The sequence below is a fragment of the Schistosoma haematobium genome, chromosome 5 (genome assembly GCF_000699445.3).
Source record: "Schistosoma haematobium chromosome 5, whole genome shotgun sequence".
NCBI lineage: Eukaryota > Metazoa > Platyhelminthes > Trematoda > Strigeidida > Schistosomatidae > Schistosoma > Schistosoma haematobium.
This window is the reverse complement of record NC_067200.1, coordinates 3,423,396-3,440,704: the sequence shown is the minus strand read 5'-3', so window position 1 is coordinate 3,440,704 and position 17,309 is coordinate 3,423,396. Positions and strand designations below refer to the sequence as shown.

The window sequence follows — 17,309 nt, the reverse complement described above, 5'->3', positions numbered from 1 at the left end:
TTGAATCCCAAACACAGTACATTCGTTCATGCTTATCTTGTACTTCTTGATCCAATTGCACTATTTCTGGGATTCCTAGTTCATACTATAATTCAAATACTCCTAATTATCACAGTGACACAAATCATGTGATTAGGACACAATATCTTAAAGTCAGGAAACACAAGAAAACGTCTCTGGCTCTTGCTACCCAGTCTCCGGAATATCTGAGAGGCTTCTAAAACACCTAGACTGACGTTTGTATGACATTTCTGCACCTGATTCCTACATCTCTCTTTGTTCATGTTCTACAGTTTTCAAGGCTCGTATTTTAGTCAGCAAAGATATAAAATTCCGTGTTAAACTGAATATGTTACCAGCACTCACTGCCTGATGACGATGTCATCAGAAACATCGTAGTCGAAGATTCTAAAGCTAGCCAGATCAGAAGACAGAAAAGAAAGTGTTCAAAATTGTCAATGCGTTGGGGAGCATGTAGTCGAAACTGACCGGACGTTGCAAGGTATATACGGTATAGTGCACCAAAAGTGATCTGGTGCGGATGCGTTGTCAATTGCCTTCAGTGGAGATTCGTACAGTACAACTAATGATATCAGCATTAATCTTGAAGAATTACGGGACTATTTATTTTCGAAATTTATTTGGCACTACAACAAAATACCAACCTTTCCGTGTGTGTAATATTTTTCATCGTCGCGTGTTGTTTATGGGCAAAAGTCCCAATTGTTTTTATCCCAGATTTGAATTGTTTGTGATAATATAGACTTGTGAAACGCTTGATAGGTTTCTTTACTTCTTCTTGAGGATGATTTGGAAAATATTAAGAAAAGAATGTGAATTAGAAGAGTCAATGTGCTTGTTTCTGTGTATTTTTGTAATTCACTTTATGACTCCTTAGCTGAAGACTTTCAGTTAAATGTTCACACTAGACCACATTTGGGTAGGCAAATTTGGGCATCTATCAAGATAACCAGTCGGCTTTTATTCTATGGGATACATTGCCGATGTTCGCTTCATATACACCTCATTCAATCGTCCCTGAATTTTGGTTTGATTGGTTTTGAGATCTCTGGATAAGAAGAGGCTTCGGATGGTAGCGTCGGTGATTGTAATCAACCCTTCAACTCTCATGACAAAAAATTATTTGTTTTCCTTGACTAATGGTTCGGCAGTAGGATACTTTTTACAGGGTTGTGTATGTGACTATACATCCAACTACTTTATTCAGGGTTGACACTGGATTTCGAGCTCTATACGAGACGTCTCATTAAGATTTGTAGTGTACTGTCCCTCCAATGTCTAAATAACGTGCGACATTTAAAATCTGATATATATATTGGTGTTATGGTTCGTTATTGCTTGAATGCGATTTACTGATTCGTCTTACTCGAACGGAACGAAGGATCAATGATTCAGCGACTCGATAGCTATTCTGGTTCGTTGTCCCCAACTCTGCTAACTCGATCAAGAAGTCTGGGTAAGGTGTAGAAAGTGTATTCTACAGACAAACAGCAGATAACAAGTCAAATCAAACACACAAATCAAGCGTATTTATACAATTATTTACAATCGATATTGTCATAGAAAATTTTTAAACATTAATCAACGAGTTCATCAATTGACCTATTTGCGCATTTAATCGATAGTTCATCAATTGACCCCAATAAAAATATCTAACATTTAATCAATAAGATGATCGATAAGATAAATTTTAAAAATATGAGTTTGGGAATCTATCGTCCCCAACAATTGGAGCACGACATTCACGATGTTTTTTTATTTCAAAATTTAACTTTCACTTCATTTGCTCACTTCATCCAGTGAGTTGAGATCAGTCTCAGAAATGTGTTCACGGAAGACATATGTAGATGGCTTTATATGACTAAAGTGTAGTTTGCAGTAAAATTCACACTCCTGTGTGCTTAACTGACACACTAATCGAACGGAAAATGGTCGACAATTCAAATCCAGATCTTATGGAGAGCGCCTTATATCAATGAGTATTCACCAACTAGGTTATGGGCGTTTCAGATTTGACCTTATAATGATTTATAGAATTCTAAACACTTTTGAACATTGCCTTAGATACTCACTTTATCTTGGTCCAAACACAAACCTCAGGGTCGACGTGCAGAAATGAGCGAGACAACACATGTGAGTGGACTGTTGATACGTTTCTTACTCTTTACGAGCAGCCGAATTCTAGAATCCTTTGTCTGGTTAGGTGTTCAGAGGGATTTCCCAGGAGTCAGTTGAGAAAAATCGTGACATATTCCTAACGAATCAGGACAGTATCCCAACTTAATTTACGAAAATATTTCTTTTGCCTTTAAATATATAGAGGTAAATAAATAACCAAACTCAACAGCCCTGTAAGTCTTCGACATTTGATGTTGATCACATTGGTTTTGTTGGACACATTCAGTTGAAGACACTTGGTCACGCATTCGCACCACATAACTGGTGGGTACTTAGTTCCATGCATCCCTTTCAACTACTAGGCAGCTTAGACCAAACGTTACTTCGACATATCGACAGACTTACAAATATATCTCTGAACTCCTGTATTCCTGAATTCTGATTTGCCTGGTTTGGAATACTCTGACTATAAAGGCTTTACTGATTATGGCGTTGTCAAACTGGAATACTTGTGGCATCTTCAAATATACCCAGGTTCCTATCTGGAGATGTTGGTGATCCACAGTTACTAGATACGGAGGTCCGTTAGGCGAAAGCTTCAATATTCCGTTCAAAACCATTTGAACAGTTTAGGTATCGTACTTTTACCGACCACTGAGAAAGGATGCTTATCTATGCGCATTGAATGTACATGTGAAAATTGAAAATGTGTGGTTACACTCAATGGTTAGCGCCTATCTTAAAATGTTGGTATGACTGATGTCTTCTCGTAAGAGATCCTCCTACAGAAGGAAAGCATCTGTTTTAGCTGGCCTGGAAGCCCTCAATTCCTTTAAGGTTCCGAAAAAGCAGAGTAATTTATGTAAGTGGAAACTCAACTGTTTGTGTCGTCTTTAGTCTGGGTTGCATTGCTTTTCCTGTTGCCTCATGTTTTGCAAGTATCACTTAATTATTCAGGGTCCACTAATCCTTTTGTGGTATACATGACTTTTAAGCTATTCTTACTGGTATTGTCGTGAAGATCTCCAAGTCACGCGTTTTGAATTAATATGCTCGTTTAAATGGGTATGTTATTGGAGATTCACTAATGTTCTACTGCCTTTGCCTTGATGCATTCCTTTCTTATGATGTATAGTTAGAGATATATTATAAAAATGTCTTGTGAAACTGAAACAGTCGTAGCATGCCATGCCTACAAATAAACATAGTCACACCTATTAGCAGAGAATTTCTATTCGCGTTAGCGTTGAAGCAATAATTTACCGTGTTAAAACCACTTAAGAAAGAAGGTGAAGCAGCGGCGTATAGTGAGTTTACTGAGATTGATGTCTTTCCCATAAGTTCATGAAGAGTAAGCCTATAGATTATTCATAGTCTATTTGACAAATTTGAAATAGGATGACAGAACGGTAGTATACTTGGAATTGAGTGCGGGTAAAAATGTAGATCAGTTTTTTATATAGCGATGGATTTCGAGCATTCCCTACAAGAGTTTTCAAATCATGAAATACAATATCTTTCAACACTACTGAGACCATTTCACACATCATTTGATCAGACCATTGACGTATATGTATATTGGTTTCTTGATGCAGTTTAAGTAGTGATTCTATATATCTATAAAACATATGATTGTTGTAGAAAGAACATTCAGATACTGGTAAGTGCGGAAGTCATACTTTATCTAACTTATGAAGAATTACTTGAACAGATTCACTTATCAGTGATTATTTATTTATTTTAACACATAAGCATTGGTACAAGGAGGCACCAAAAAGATGTGCTCCACATAAATAATTCGATTTGTGTAGGGGCTGGGCTACTGCTTGGGTACCCAAACCGGAGCACGTGCTTTTCTTAGGAGGCCAGTAACCAACGATTGACTCATACGCCACTTGTTGCTTCAGAATCCTGGAGCCCATATGCACGATTGGTTTAGAATCAGAGTTTTCCAACTCCCTTAGGTGGACTCTCCGTGCCCACCAACACAGTTAAAGAGCCGGACATTCGGTCTTCGTCATCCGTTTCGTAAACAACAGTAATGCCGCGAGGTATTGAGTAGGACTTTCCTAGCAGTGGTTGTATGCACTTGTCTATGTGAGAACATTTGGGGATGAGCTGACTCTCTCCGCTCTCGGCTGTACTAGCGCATTTAGCGGTGACAGTCCCGTTTCATCAGGAAGCTGACAAAATACAGTCTTTTGACCGCCTTTCATAATAATGGCGACATATTTGAGTTGCGTTACCTTCCGTCTAAATGTATATTGTTGCTTCAGGACTGGTCTATGTCAACACCTGGAATAATAATAGAAAGTGAGTTAGTTGAGTGTGATGACCACTTCACACATCTCAAAAGTGTGATCGACTCTGATTGATTTGTGTCTTACAAAATCTGGATACGGATTCGTCAAGCGCAGATGGCTTTATACCAACTTGCATTACGTGCAGCACAGGCGAGATGTCTTTCTTCCAACCAAAGGACGCGTTTACTGGTTGGAAGTTCGATTTGTTTCACTTTAATACTGAAAAGTAGCGTTTAGAAATAAAGGATATTCATAGGTCATTAGTTTTTTCCATCAACACCTATCTGCACTCATCCTGTGTAGTGAGCAGATAGAAGTAGTCGAGAAGCTCGTGTATCTGAGTAGCTGAATAACTGCTGGTGGTGGCGTGATTGATGAGATCAATCCATGTATAGTGAAAGCCAGAGAGGTTTATGCCAATCTGGGTCATCTTTGGCGCCTTCGTGATGCCAGCGTGACTGTCAAAGGTCGGATCTACAACGCGTTGGTGAAAGCAGTTTTCCTCTATGCTTGTAAAACCTGGCCTCCGATTCGGGAATGTTAGACGACTCTGTGATTGATCATCGTTGTCTCCGAAGGATTGCTGACATCCAGTGGCAACAACATGTTAGTAATGCAGAGGTTCGGCATCGTGTGTTCGGGCACAGCGACGATACTTAGATCGGAGTCACTGTCTTGAAATACCGACCTCGGTGACTTGGACATGTTCTACAAATGTCGTCACAGAGAATTCCACACCGTGAATTATTTGCCGATGCTGGGAGCGGTTGGAAAAATCGGAGAGATGGTCAGTGTGTGACACGGTGTCGTTGTATGGAAGAAAGCTATGCAGGACTGGCTTCTGTTGGACCTTCACAGGATTTGAATCGACAATTGTACCTCTGTGCTAATGTGGTGTAGCAACTCGAACTGATGTACGTACGTACGAAGTTCTACGTTGTTGCTGACTGACTGACTGGACCTTCACGACTCGGTAGTTGGGGTCCTAGAGATGGTGCAAAACAGTGGCCTAAGACGTTATTTTCTTTATAAAATGCGGATGTAACTTTAATTGGAAGAATTTGTTCTGGTTGTACCTTTGCTAACTGAACTGTCCCACTATTATTATTTCACCATCATACACTAATTTCTGTCCGTTGTTGTTCCCCTTTTTCTCATACGCACTTTGCATTCTCTATCTGTCCACATTCTCATTGTTATTGTGTGGCGCATATCTTTTTGGTGTCTTTTCGTACCAATATTTTTGTGTCCAAACAAATCAATATTGGAACCAACGAGTAACCTAGGTAAGGACAGTTAGTCGGTTGGTGATGTTGTAGAGATTCGTTAACTGGGAGTGTTCGGGACATGTATTTCTTATGCCAAACCACCACCTCTTTCGATGAGTAATGCCAGCTGATGTGAAAGTAACCAGTGGGGAAGCTACTGGAGACCAAACAGCCACATAACATCAGTCCATGACGTCATTGTTTGTTATTCTGCATCATGTAAGATACCGATCACTTGGGGTTTGTATGATAACTGCCATCAATGGTTGTATGTTTGTTGAATTTGTTCGGTACTGGTCACAGTGATGCCACGTTCCTTATTTCCCTATAGATCCTAAGATCCTATATTCCTTCATATATACCTTCATTCAGGTCTTTTCGGACCATGTTATTATTGTTTAGTCTTTTTCATTGCCATCGCCACCAAACCATTTAAACCTCTTTACTACTCATCTTGTTAAGTTCGTTTCATCGTGTTATTTTGATATGACCTGGCTCAATCCACATTTGTGCTAAGCTCTGCGTTCATGACTGACTATTGAAAAGTTGATAATCGACTGTGAAGTAAATCTTCATGGACTTATTCTTAAAAGTTCTCGTATACGGTATAAAAATAAAATACGAAGATGTCGGAAATTTGTTGATTGATAAAAATTGTCCAAGGAATACTTGCTACTCTACGTCGTTCTTTATAATTGTAGTGACAAGTGTAATTCGTTTAGACTTTTTCTATGATATGACTTAGCTCGGTAATTAATTGTCTTTATGTTTATGGGAAAGGATATCTTGTGAATCATTTATATGGACGTATCGTCTAAGACACTGATTTACTTATTTATTTGAACACATAAATATTGGTACAAAGGGGCACCGAATACATGTGCGCCACACTAGTCGCTTGATTTGTGTGTGGGCTATGATACTGCCTGGGTGTCCAAACCGAAGCACGTGGTTTTCTCAGGGGGCCACACCCGGAGACTTCGACCTAAAGGTCTGTTTCACAAGGCAGTGGAGCAACGTCAGGAGATAGTCCCACGGTAGCCAGCGACCAACGGTTGGCTCATACATCATTTCTCCCTTCAGGATCTTGGAGCCCATGTGCACAGTTGGTTTGGAATCAGGGTTTTTTCACTCCCCTAAGTGGACCTTCCGCGTTCACCAACCCGGTCAGGGCTCCGGACATTCGCTTTTCGCAATTTCTTAATCAAAACCCCGTCTCGAAAAGGCAGTGAGTAGGACTTCCGTGTCACTGGCTGTATATGTGTGTCCATGTGAGAGCATTTCTCCCCACCCTCGGCCGTAATAGGGCATTTGGGGGCCACTAGCTTCTGTAAAAATCGGAAACCATTGATTTAAGTTTCTCGTTGGTTGATAGTATAGGGATTTGTGCCTGCAAAGTCGTATTACCATATAGTAACCTATTGATTCAGCATACTTGATAAAACATGTTTTGATGGCATCAGGAATCGACCTAACCATATTTAATAACTTGCATGTATTATGGCGGCGTTGTGACCACCATGTTTTACTTAACTGATAGTCCTGACCGTAGCTGCTACCTTTATGTGATGGTCGGGTGTGCCTATCATAATGATCCGATCAAGCTATATTGGCTGGAGTAGTTGTTTTTTAGGTTCTAGCATACCAGGTAGTTCGATTGGAGAACAGTAAGATTATAAACAACAAACTTGTGGTCTGGGGGTAAAGTCTTATTGTTGACTGTACAACGTTGTGGCGGTTGTGAGTTGATATGAGTTATGTTGAACCTTCAATACTCCTAAATTGTTATTTACATTTTATGTGAGTGGTTTTATCAATAACGGTTTGATACAGCCTTATAGCGACTTCTGGTTATTCAGGTTAAAATGTAGTGCGCGCGTGTGTGTGAAGTCACCAACTATTACAGTCATATGATAAATTGCAAGATTTCTAAATATAGTATATTTGATGATAAATTTCGGTATTCGCCGGTATGCGATTGATCAAAACTAGTAATAATGTATACTACTACTTTGTACGTATTGGTTCCATATTGATTCCTGTTTTTTTCTTAAATGATCCATTTCAATATCTTTCTTCCTTGTGACTTTTTCCTGCTTTGCCAACAAAAAAAACAATGAAATGATGTATGTGTTTAATAGATTCACTTTAATTGTTAAATAGAACAAAAATTTCACTAGTCAGTAAAATTTGTCTCCAAATGCTCTGGTACGGCCGAGAGTGGGGAGAGTCTACTCTCCATCTCCAGATGTTCTCATATGGCCATAGCCTCTGCCAGGGAAGTCCTACTCATTGCCTTCTCGTGGCGGGGGTGTTGTTTACGAAATTGAGGACGAAGACCGAATGTCCGTCTCTTTAACTGTGTTGGTGGATACGGAGAGTCTACGTAAGGGAGTTGGAAAACCTTGATTCCAAACAAATGGTGCACATGGGCTCCAGGATTCTGAAGCAACAAGTGGCGTATGAACCAATCGTTGGCTACCGGCTACCATGTAAGTGCATCTCCTTACGATGCTCCATTGCCTTGTGGATCAGACATTTAGGTGGAAGTCTCTGAGTGTGGCCTCCTAAGAAAACCACGTGCTTCGGTTCGGGCACCCGATCAGTATCACAACCCTCACACAAATCAAATGAGATTTTTGTGGTGCTGTATTGTCGGTTATTATGTTAAGCCCGTATACCTTATTCTCGCTTTCGGACAGCCCATCCTATTTATCCTACTTGAGTCACATTCTGACACTTATTTATTCGCTTATCAATCTTGACTGCTTTTATATGAGTGCGTAGGTGTGTGTACGTTTCTTATCCCATCACTCATCACATGTTTGTAACTTACTTTTGTGTAACTATAAATATTGATTAACGCTTGGTTAAACGGGAGTTGGCTTACCAGCCATCTGCACTCCGCGTCGTTTCTCTTCTCTCTATTTCATTCGGTTTATACAAAAAATACATGTATTCACAAGTCCATTCTCGTTATTCGACATTTTTAATTCCGTTAGTGACTAACGCAATTTAAGTCGATGATTATATACGAGGATAGGCGACATATATATTTCAACAACAATCATCATTACAATCTGTTATAATCTCTTCCTTACGGTTATGACCCAGCTATTCCTATTGTTTAGTATTCTCGGACACCGATTCACTCGACAAGTCCCCAAATCAGAACACGCTTGAACAGAAAAGAGATTATATTCCAAATAACAAAGTTAGATGGAAGTAAGAAGCACAATAGGGAAAACGTTAGTATATTTATAGTTTTTACATGAGAAGATTCCAGAGTATTCTCCAAGTATTGACTAGTGCAGATTGGATAAGAATTAGTCAATCAGCATGCACCAAAGCAATCGTGCATTGAGCATGCTTTAATCCAGTCTATTTCCCTCTAACACAATCACATTGGAGTCAGAACCCGGGTATTGTGAGTCGCGAGTTGGCTACTCTAAATTCTACCAATTGACAAGCTTCAGATATCCCAGTTCGACCCCAATACTGTTCCCAATCTCCAATATATCAGAACACGAACCGTAGATGAAAAATCGTTTATGGGGTCAGGAGCAGCAGAATAATGATTTACAAACAAATGCATATTTATACAGTTAGGATTACTATAAATATTGACCAACAGAAAGATGACACGTTAATTAATATTGACCAATAGGAAAATGACACGCGAAATAAATATTGATCAGTAGGGAAACGACCAATAGGGAAATGACACCATTTAACGTTCAAGGGTAGCGTTAGACTTAACCGGATAATTGTTTCTGGGATATTCTTCTGAGTATCCCAACACCTCCCCTTTGGAGAAGTTAATAGCGACGTAACCGAGGGTTTACTTGAAGTTTCTTTGGGTGTCTTCTTTTGCGATCCGACCTCCGAGGCAACCACACAGAACCAGAAGGATGTTCTACTTGAGTAGATGACTTAGTCGTCTCTGTTGGAGGTATTGGCGGAAGTTGAAACGTGTCCAACAGCAAGTCGAGTGGGACATGTTTTGTAATTGCTTCTTTCTCCTTCGCTTTCCTTGACCTGAGTTGATTTGTGGTGCCTGGTCCAGATTTCTTGGTTCACCTTGACATCATACATGACGTTCCCATGTTTTTGTGTGATTTCACCCTCTACCCATTTATCACATCCATGTCTATAATCTCGCGCATACACTTTTGTACCAACTTCGTAGGGAATCTTTGCTGGGCCACTTGCTTGGGTTTCATCGCACCATGAACTGTCCGTAGCTTTCGCCCCATAAGCATCTCAGCAGGGGATTTGGAGTTTGGCAATAAGTCATGCGGGGTCGTCCGGTACGCAACTAGAAATCGTTCTATGATATCTTCTGTGGTCCCCTCCCCTCGTGCTTTAAGCATGGCTCGTTTAAATGTATCAACGAACCTTTCAGCTTGTCCATTAGATTGCGGGTGATATGGCGGAGAACGAACATGGTTGATCGAATTTTGCAGGCAAAATTCTCGGAATTGGCTAGATGTGAATTGTGAACCATTGTCTGTTACTATTGTTTCTGGAAGACCATGCTGAGCGAAGATCCGATTAAGGAGTTTGATGGTTCGAGTTGTAGAGGGTGGCGCAATCGGCAATATCTCCGGCCATTTGGAGTATGAGTCAACCAGTATCAGATATGTGGTACCATCTAGGGGTCCGGTGAAGTCAATATGCACTCGCGACCATGGTTTTTCTGACTTCGGCCAAGGTACTGGAGGCAACTTAGGAGGATTTTTCGCAGCTTTTTGGCAATGTGAACATCTTTTGACGAAGTCGACAATCTGCTTGTCCATATTTGGCCAATATGCATAGCTTCGAGCGATGGATTTCATACGGTTTATCCCTGGGTGTCCAGAGTGGAATTGGCGTAGTACTTTGGAACGTAGGGTTGTTGGAATTACTACGTGATCACCGAACATCAGACAGTCGTTAACAATACAGAGAGCGCTGCGACGATTCGCTAGTTGTTGCATATCACCACTCAGCTGCTTGACTGGCCATCTGCTCTGAACATAGGTGATCGCTTCTTGGATAATCGGGTCTTCTCTGGTAGCTCCCCGAACATCTTCAGCGGTAACAGGCATTGCTCGAACGGCATTCGCCAATAGTGTAGCACCGGAATCCTCTTCGGTTGATACTGTGGCTATGAGTGTGTCCTCATCAGTGGTAGAATGGTTACTGATAAGTCTGGACAGTGCATCCGCTTGACCAAAATCTTCGGAACGTCGATACTGGATGTCGAAGTCGTACCCCAATAACGCCAACGCCCAACGTTGAAGACGATTAGCCGAATGGGCAGGAATGCCTTTCTTTGATCCAAAGATTGATAACAACGGCTTGTGGTCTGTGAGCAAGGTGAAACGGCGCCCATAAATGAATTTGTGGAATCGCCGGACAGCAAAAATTAGGGCTAACGCTTCCTTCTCTATCTGGCCGTAGCGTTTCTCAGCAGGTGTTAGTGTTCTCGAAGCGTGCATCACCGCTTTCTCTGACCCGTCGGGAAAGACATGTGAGATTACGGCACCCAGTCCATGTATTGAAGCGTCAGCAGCAACCACAATGGGTAGTTTCGGATTGTAGTGGGTTAGCAGAAGATTGGAACTTAGCATGGCTTTAAGTTTTGAAAAAGCTGATTCACATTGCGTTGACCAATTCCAAGTAGCATTCTTTTCTAGCAGACGATTTAATGGATATCGTACGTCATGCAGTGATGGAAGAAATGCTGAATAGTAGCTAATCATCCCCAAAAATGATCGCAGTGAGGAGACATCAGTGGGAGCAGGCATTTGTTGGATTGCGTAAGTATTCTGAGGATCAGGGTGTCGTCCGGAAGCATCAAAGATAAACTCCAGGTACTTAACGAAACGTAAGAAGAATTGGCATTTTTCTGGGCGAAGGCGAAAACCATTATTCTGGAGGCGTTGCAGAACTAAGTGGGTTCTGGTATGCAATTCATCAACAGTTGAGCCGACAATGAGCACATCGTCAAGGTATGTAGCAACACCAGGAACATCTGCCAGAATAGTGTCCATGATCTGCTGGAAGATCGCTGGAGCAGTTTTGATACCGAAGGGTAACCGGGTATACTGAAAAAGTCCTCGGTGAGTGTTGATTGTCAACAACTCTCTGGATTCTAGAGCGACTGGAATTTGGAGGTAAGCGTCTGCCAGATCCAGCTTAGCAAAATAGGTACCACCATTTAAAATAGTAAATAAGTCATCTGGGATCGGCAGCGGATAGTGATGCTGTTGTAGAGCCGCGTTGAGTCCTGTAGAAAAGTCTGCACAGATGCGTATGGAACCATTGGATTTTTTTACAACCACAATTGGTGCAGCCCATGATGAATAAGAAACAGGTACTAGGACACCTTCAGTTTCCAAACGTTGAAGTTCAGCGTCAACCAGAGGTAAAGATGCATATGGGACTGGACGCTTTGGGCGAAAAACTGGCGTAGCTTCTGGCTGCAGTTTTAAAACAGCTTCAGTTGTGGAACAAAGTCCGAGACCAGGCCTAAATAATTCAATAAATCGTTTTCGAAGGTCTTCAGTATGCTGTTGTGTAGAAGCAGTAGTTTGGACTTGATTGCAGACAGCGCTAATAGGAAGATCAGCGAGACCAAGTTCTTCGAACCAATCTAAACCTAAAAGGTTGAGCGGAGAATCGGTGATGTAGCATGTCCCATTGAAGGTTGTACCTCTGAATGAAATACAGCAACAGAGTTCACCATGAAGGCGGAGATGACCCCCACAAGCACTGACGGCTGTTTGAGAGGATGGTTTGATGGGAGGTTGACCCAAGGTTCGCCAAGTCTTCTTCGACAAAATGGTGATATCTGATGCAGTGTCCAACTGCAAACGAACAGGCTGACCATTGATTGAGAGGGTCAGAAATTTGCGTCGAGTCGCGGCATGAGTATGAAAGACTGCTGCTAAACTCCTTGAGGTAATCGGCGTTTTGTGAAAACGACGCTGCGTCTGTGCATTTCGACGGTTATTGAATCGGTTGGATTTGCAAAAGCCGCTTTTGTGACCAACTTTCTGACAGCGATCGCACACATGCTGTTTGAATGGACAGAACTTCACATAATGCCAGGCCCCACAGTGCCAACATGGCGAGGGGGTTTCTTCTGAACCGGTTTAGAGTGATTAGAGATAGAAACAGCGCTGGCGTTCGAAGGACTCGAGTTTGTCGATCTCGAAGATTTTTTCTGGTGCTGAACAGCATGAACTTCGGAACCACCCTGGCCCCCAGATTGAACCAAAGTGGTGTCACGCTGCTGATTGATGATACGCTGGTATTCGTCTATGATCGCATTAAGTGTCAGTGTTGGATCTTGTTCAAGGCGGTTGAGCAACCGAGTTCTGATGTCGGAGAATTTGGGTGACTGAAGACTGCATATGAGTATTAGGGACTTGAATTGGTCTTCAGTGAGGGATCTGAGCTTGAACCGTTCGCACTCACGGTTAACAACGCCGACGTGGGTCAGGAAGTCATCAGATTCATTCATGACCAGTTTTAAGCAGCGATATCGGGTACTGAAGAGTGAGTGATGATCACCAAAAAGTTGGCTAAGGGACTGAATAGTGGCGTCGAATGAACGGTCGCGTGGGTTCTGCGGTAGAATGAAGTTGCAATACTTATCCAGCTCGGATGGACCAAGTTTACGGAGAAGAAGACGCACCTTCCACGAATCATCTCTGTCAACAAAGTCAACTTTGAAAAGGTCTTCATAACGTCTGAACCAGGTATCAAATGTAATGTTGGCATCAGGATCATAAATAAATTCTGAAATACCACTGGTAATACCATCAACTGATTCAGGAATTGTCGGTGCAGTTGGGACTCGGGAAGATATATGCGTCTGAGTAGTCATCTCCATCAGCTTCAGCTGCTGTTCGAACAATTTTTCTAATTTGGCTGGATCCATGGTTAATCACCAACTTGTTCCTCAATCTCCGTCGCCAAATTTATTGTGAATCGCGAGTTGGCTACTCTAAATTCTACCAATTGACAAGCTTCAGATATCCCAGTTCGACCCCAATACTGTTCCCAATCTCCAATATATCAGAACACGAACCGTAGATGAAAAATCGTTTATGGGGTCAGGAGCAGCAGAATAATGATTTACAAACAAATGCATATTTATACAGTTAGGATTACTATAAATATTGACCAACAGAAAGATGACACGTTAATTAATATTGACCAATAGGAAAATGACACGCGAAATAAATATTGATCAGTAGGGAAACGACCAATAGGGAAATGACACCATTTAACGTTCAAGGGTAGCGTTAGACTTAACCGGATAATTGTTTCTGGGATATTCTTCTGAGTATCCCAACACCGGGTCACTAGTGTGCATATGTATCTGGTGCCCGCTTGTACCAATATCTATTTTTCAAATAAAAATTGGTCTTATACGTTGGTTTGTATTCTTATTTCAATTCAAAATAACCAGCATTTCAATAAGATCATTCTACTTAAGTGTAATTGATCATTTCTGTTAATTCATGGAGTTTTACTTCTCAATTTATAATAATAACCTTTTCAGTTTTATGATATAATTGTTTTTTTGTTTTCTTCATTTGTTTAACTTATAGCACTTCTTCAAAATGTTGACTTAAATTCTGTGGATTATTCCGAAGAAATCTATCCTCAAATTAATCAAAGTTTTCGTTTTCCTCAACTTTCATCTTATTTTGATGTTGAAAAAGCTTGGTTTATTCATAATAAAACATTAGAAGATTTATTTTCTCAAGCTCGTAAAAGATTTCAAAAAAATCCTATCAACAATATTGTTACAGGCGTAGAATCAAGTTTATGTACTGGTTTTTTAGTAGTTAATAATTGGAATGATGTTGAGAAAATCGCTAGTGATGGTCTTATTCCTGGTAATGATCCAGATACTTGGCTTGGTCAACAAAAGTTAGGTGAGTGTTTGATCTATTCAGATGTATTCTTTCTTAATTACTTTGTGTTTTCAACTTTGATTTTCTTATTCAGTAACGAATCGTTAGTGTTAGTTGAGAAAATTTGTTATTGGTTAAAGAATTATTGGCTTCAATTCAGCTTTCATTTTATATTTATCTACTAATCCATTATACACTGACAAATAACGTTCAGTCATGTGTACCATTTTTTATGTGAGCCGAGATATTGTCGAGTTACTGAAACTAAGGCAGTTTTCTTAGAAGGCAAATTCCGAAGTCTTTGACCTAGAAATCTAATCCACAAGACTGTAGGAACTCTAGGAGATGCTACCACATAGTAGAGTAGCCGGTAACCAAAATAGGTTCATACACTGTTCGTTTTTTCAGGATCCTGGAGTACGTGTTTACAATCGGTTCAGAATCAGGATTTTTCGAGTCCTCTAGGTGAATGCTCCTTATCCACAGGCTGTTTAGACGGGAGACCTTTGGTTTTCATCTTCCGCTGCGTAAAGCTAGTGAGTAGGATTTCTGTGGTAGAGGCTATAAACACATGATCGTATGAGAGGATTCTGAGGAAAGTGAAATCTCCCCCCTTTTAGCTGTACCACAGCATTTGGTGGGTGCATACTATTCAGTAGAATGTTTATATATATATGATTTCTACGAATTTAGAAATGGAAGACCCAACTGACTAACCAATTAACAGGGATCTACTCACATCTAGTTCAAATGTCACGGGTTTCCTGACAATTTATAAATTTTTACTTCACATTATTTAAAATCTCCAGGTCTATCAGTGAATCAGTGTGCAGATTTAACAATCGCTCGAGAGCAAAGTCGTTTGTCGGGTAAAAATAGTAATCAATTTCTTTACTTAATTATGGTTCGTTGGATCAAATCTCGAGCGTATATTGTATCGCCAGAAGCTGAGAATAGCAAAGATCGTTTAGAACCTCAACCCGGCTATGCTTGCCATGTTTCCACCTGGTCTCGTATGGACTTATTAGATCCAAGTAAATTAACTTTGGAACAAGCATTTCATTTATCTCAAGTAAGTTTTGTTTACTTTGACCCATATATTTTGACAAAATTGATAGATAGTCGCGCATCATAATTAGTTCGAACTGAACTGTACTCTGTAAGTTTGATATTCTGCACAATAACCTGATAGCTCTTTTTAAGCTGTCAATAGAAGTGACACATTTAACACCAATCATGGATTTACATGTTATCTCAAACAAATCCCATCGCTAGTGAATGACCCTAGAATAGTTTGGAAGCTTCTGCTATAAAATATATGTAAATGCTTGTTTTCGCTACCATATATTTTGTTCGGATTTATTGGAATATATATATTGTTCTCACACAAGTTTTGTTATGGTTTGAGACAAGTCCAGTGCAGTTACACTGGCATACTACACAATGAAGACTTGATAATACATAAATACACAAATCATAAAACAAGCTGTATATGGTTTTTTGATGACAAACTAAGTCTTGCAAACGTATGTATATATATTGCAAGGTTAAAAAAAATAAACACTTAAATCCTGTGTGTATACTTCTAAAACGCAAAACGCATCTATATCTCGGGGTATCAGCTCTTTAACTAGAGGAGCGTGCTGTTCGATTTGACACAAAGCTCTAACGTTACAACATTCAAGTGATAGTACTGTATTTCCATATCATTAAAAATGGTATGCCAGTGAGATCAAAGTAAAGACGGGTTTTTAATAAGGTTACTAACAATGAAATACAATGAAGAAAGCAAATCAGGACACCAAACAGGTAGGCTTTTGTGCTAGCAGGGGTGGGAAAGTGAGTACTGCTTTAAATATCATCTCATCGTGTGAATTAAAGTCTTAAAATACTAAGAAAAGAATAGGGGCTAACGTTGCACGCCGGTCATATTGTCTTTCTAGAGAGAGTGGTAATAGAAAAGTTTCCTCTTTTTTGTTTTGAAGAAAAGAATGTCACTTAACGGAAAGCTGGTTGGTCACCCAGTCAGTTTTGAGCACCGTTAGAAACCCCTGTACGGTTGCCACTTCCCAACAGCCCACACCGTGGAAGGTGAGACCGGATTATTAATGGTTTTAGCGGACTGGAATTGTAACTACAGAGGCTAAGCGACAATTGCTTGAGGCCGAACACATACGGTGTTTTTTATCAGTTTTTTTTATCTGTCTACTATGTACTTCAAAAAGCCTTACCACCGACGACGGAAATCCGTGGGGTAAGGTAAAGTGTGACATTTCTAGGGTCAACCTTTTCTAAATCCTTCAGTTTTAAAACGGTAGCTTCATTGCAGATACTGGTTGCCTGACAAAACACTACAGCCGCCACAACGTTGTACAGTCAGCAATACGACTTCGCCCCAAGACCATAAGCTTGTTGTCGCTGATCTTACTGTTCTGCACCCGACCTACCTGATATGGTAGAACCTGAAAAACAACTATTCCAGTCAATATAGCTTGATCGGATCATCATGATAGGCACACCCGACCATCACATCAAGGCAGCAGCTACTGTGTAGCAATGTAAACTGATGCACATGTGTTTTGTGTTGTTTATGACTGATCGACAACCAATCAAAAACTGAGTTTAATGAATAGACTATGCACGATATTAAAAACACGAAATGATGTAAGTTGCATGACGAT

The 17,309-nt window shown here is 40.4% G+C and overlaps 2 protein-coding genes across 2 annotated transcripts in view; one reads left to right on the top strand and one right to left on the bottom strand.

Annotated features, from left to right (window-relative positions):
* The first annotated feature begins 2,857 nt into the window (after positions 1-2,857).
* Positions 2,858-17,309, top strand: part of WC2_15 (blue light receptor) — a 30,888-nt gene continuing 16,436 nt past the window's right edge. Inside the window, exons 1-3 of the mRNA XM_051217311.1 lie at positions 2,858-3,001; positions 14,320-14,649; positions 15,438-15,700. Of these exons, the coding sequence (XP_051064698.1) occupies positions 2,899-3,001; positions 14,320-14,649; positions 15,438-15,700 (696 nt within the window). The 5' untranslated portion in view covers positions 2,858-2,898. The remainder of the gene's footprint in view (positions 3,002-14,319; positions 14,650-15,437; positions 15,701-17,309) is intronic.
* Positions 8,890-13,834, bottom strand: MS3_00008973 (uncharacterized protein). The gene has a single exon (XM_051217312.1). It carries the CDS (start codon positions 11,746-11,748, stop codon positions 9,838-9,840), a length of 1,911 nt encoding a protein of 636 aa, XP_051064699.1. The 5' UTR covers positions 11,749-13,834; the 3' UTR covers positions 8,890-9,837.

Coding starts and splice junctions, on each gene's coding strand:
- MS3_00008973 (XM_051217312.1), bottom strand. CDS start 11,748: ATGGACACTATTCTGGCAGATGTTCCTGGTGTTGCTACATACCTTGAC.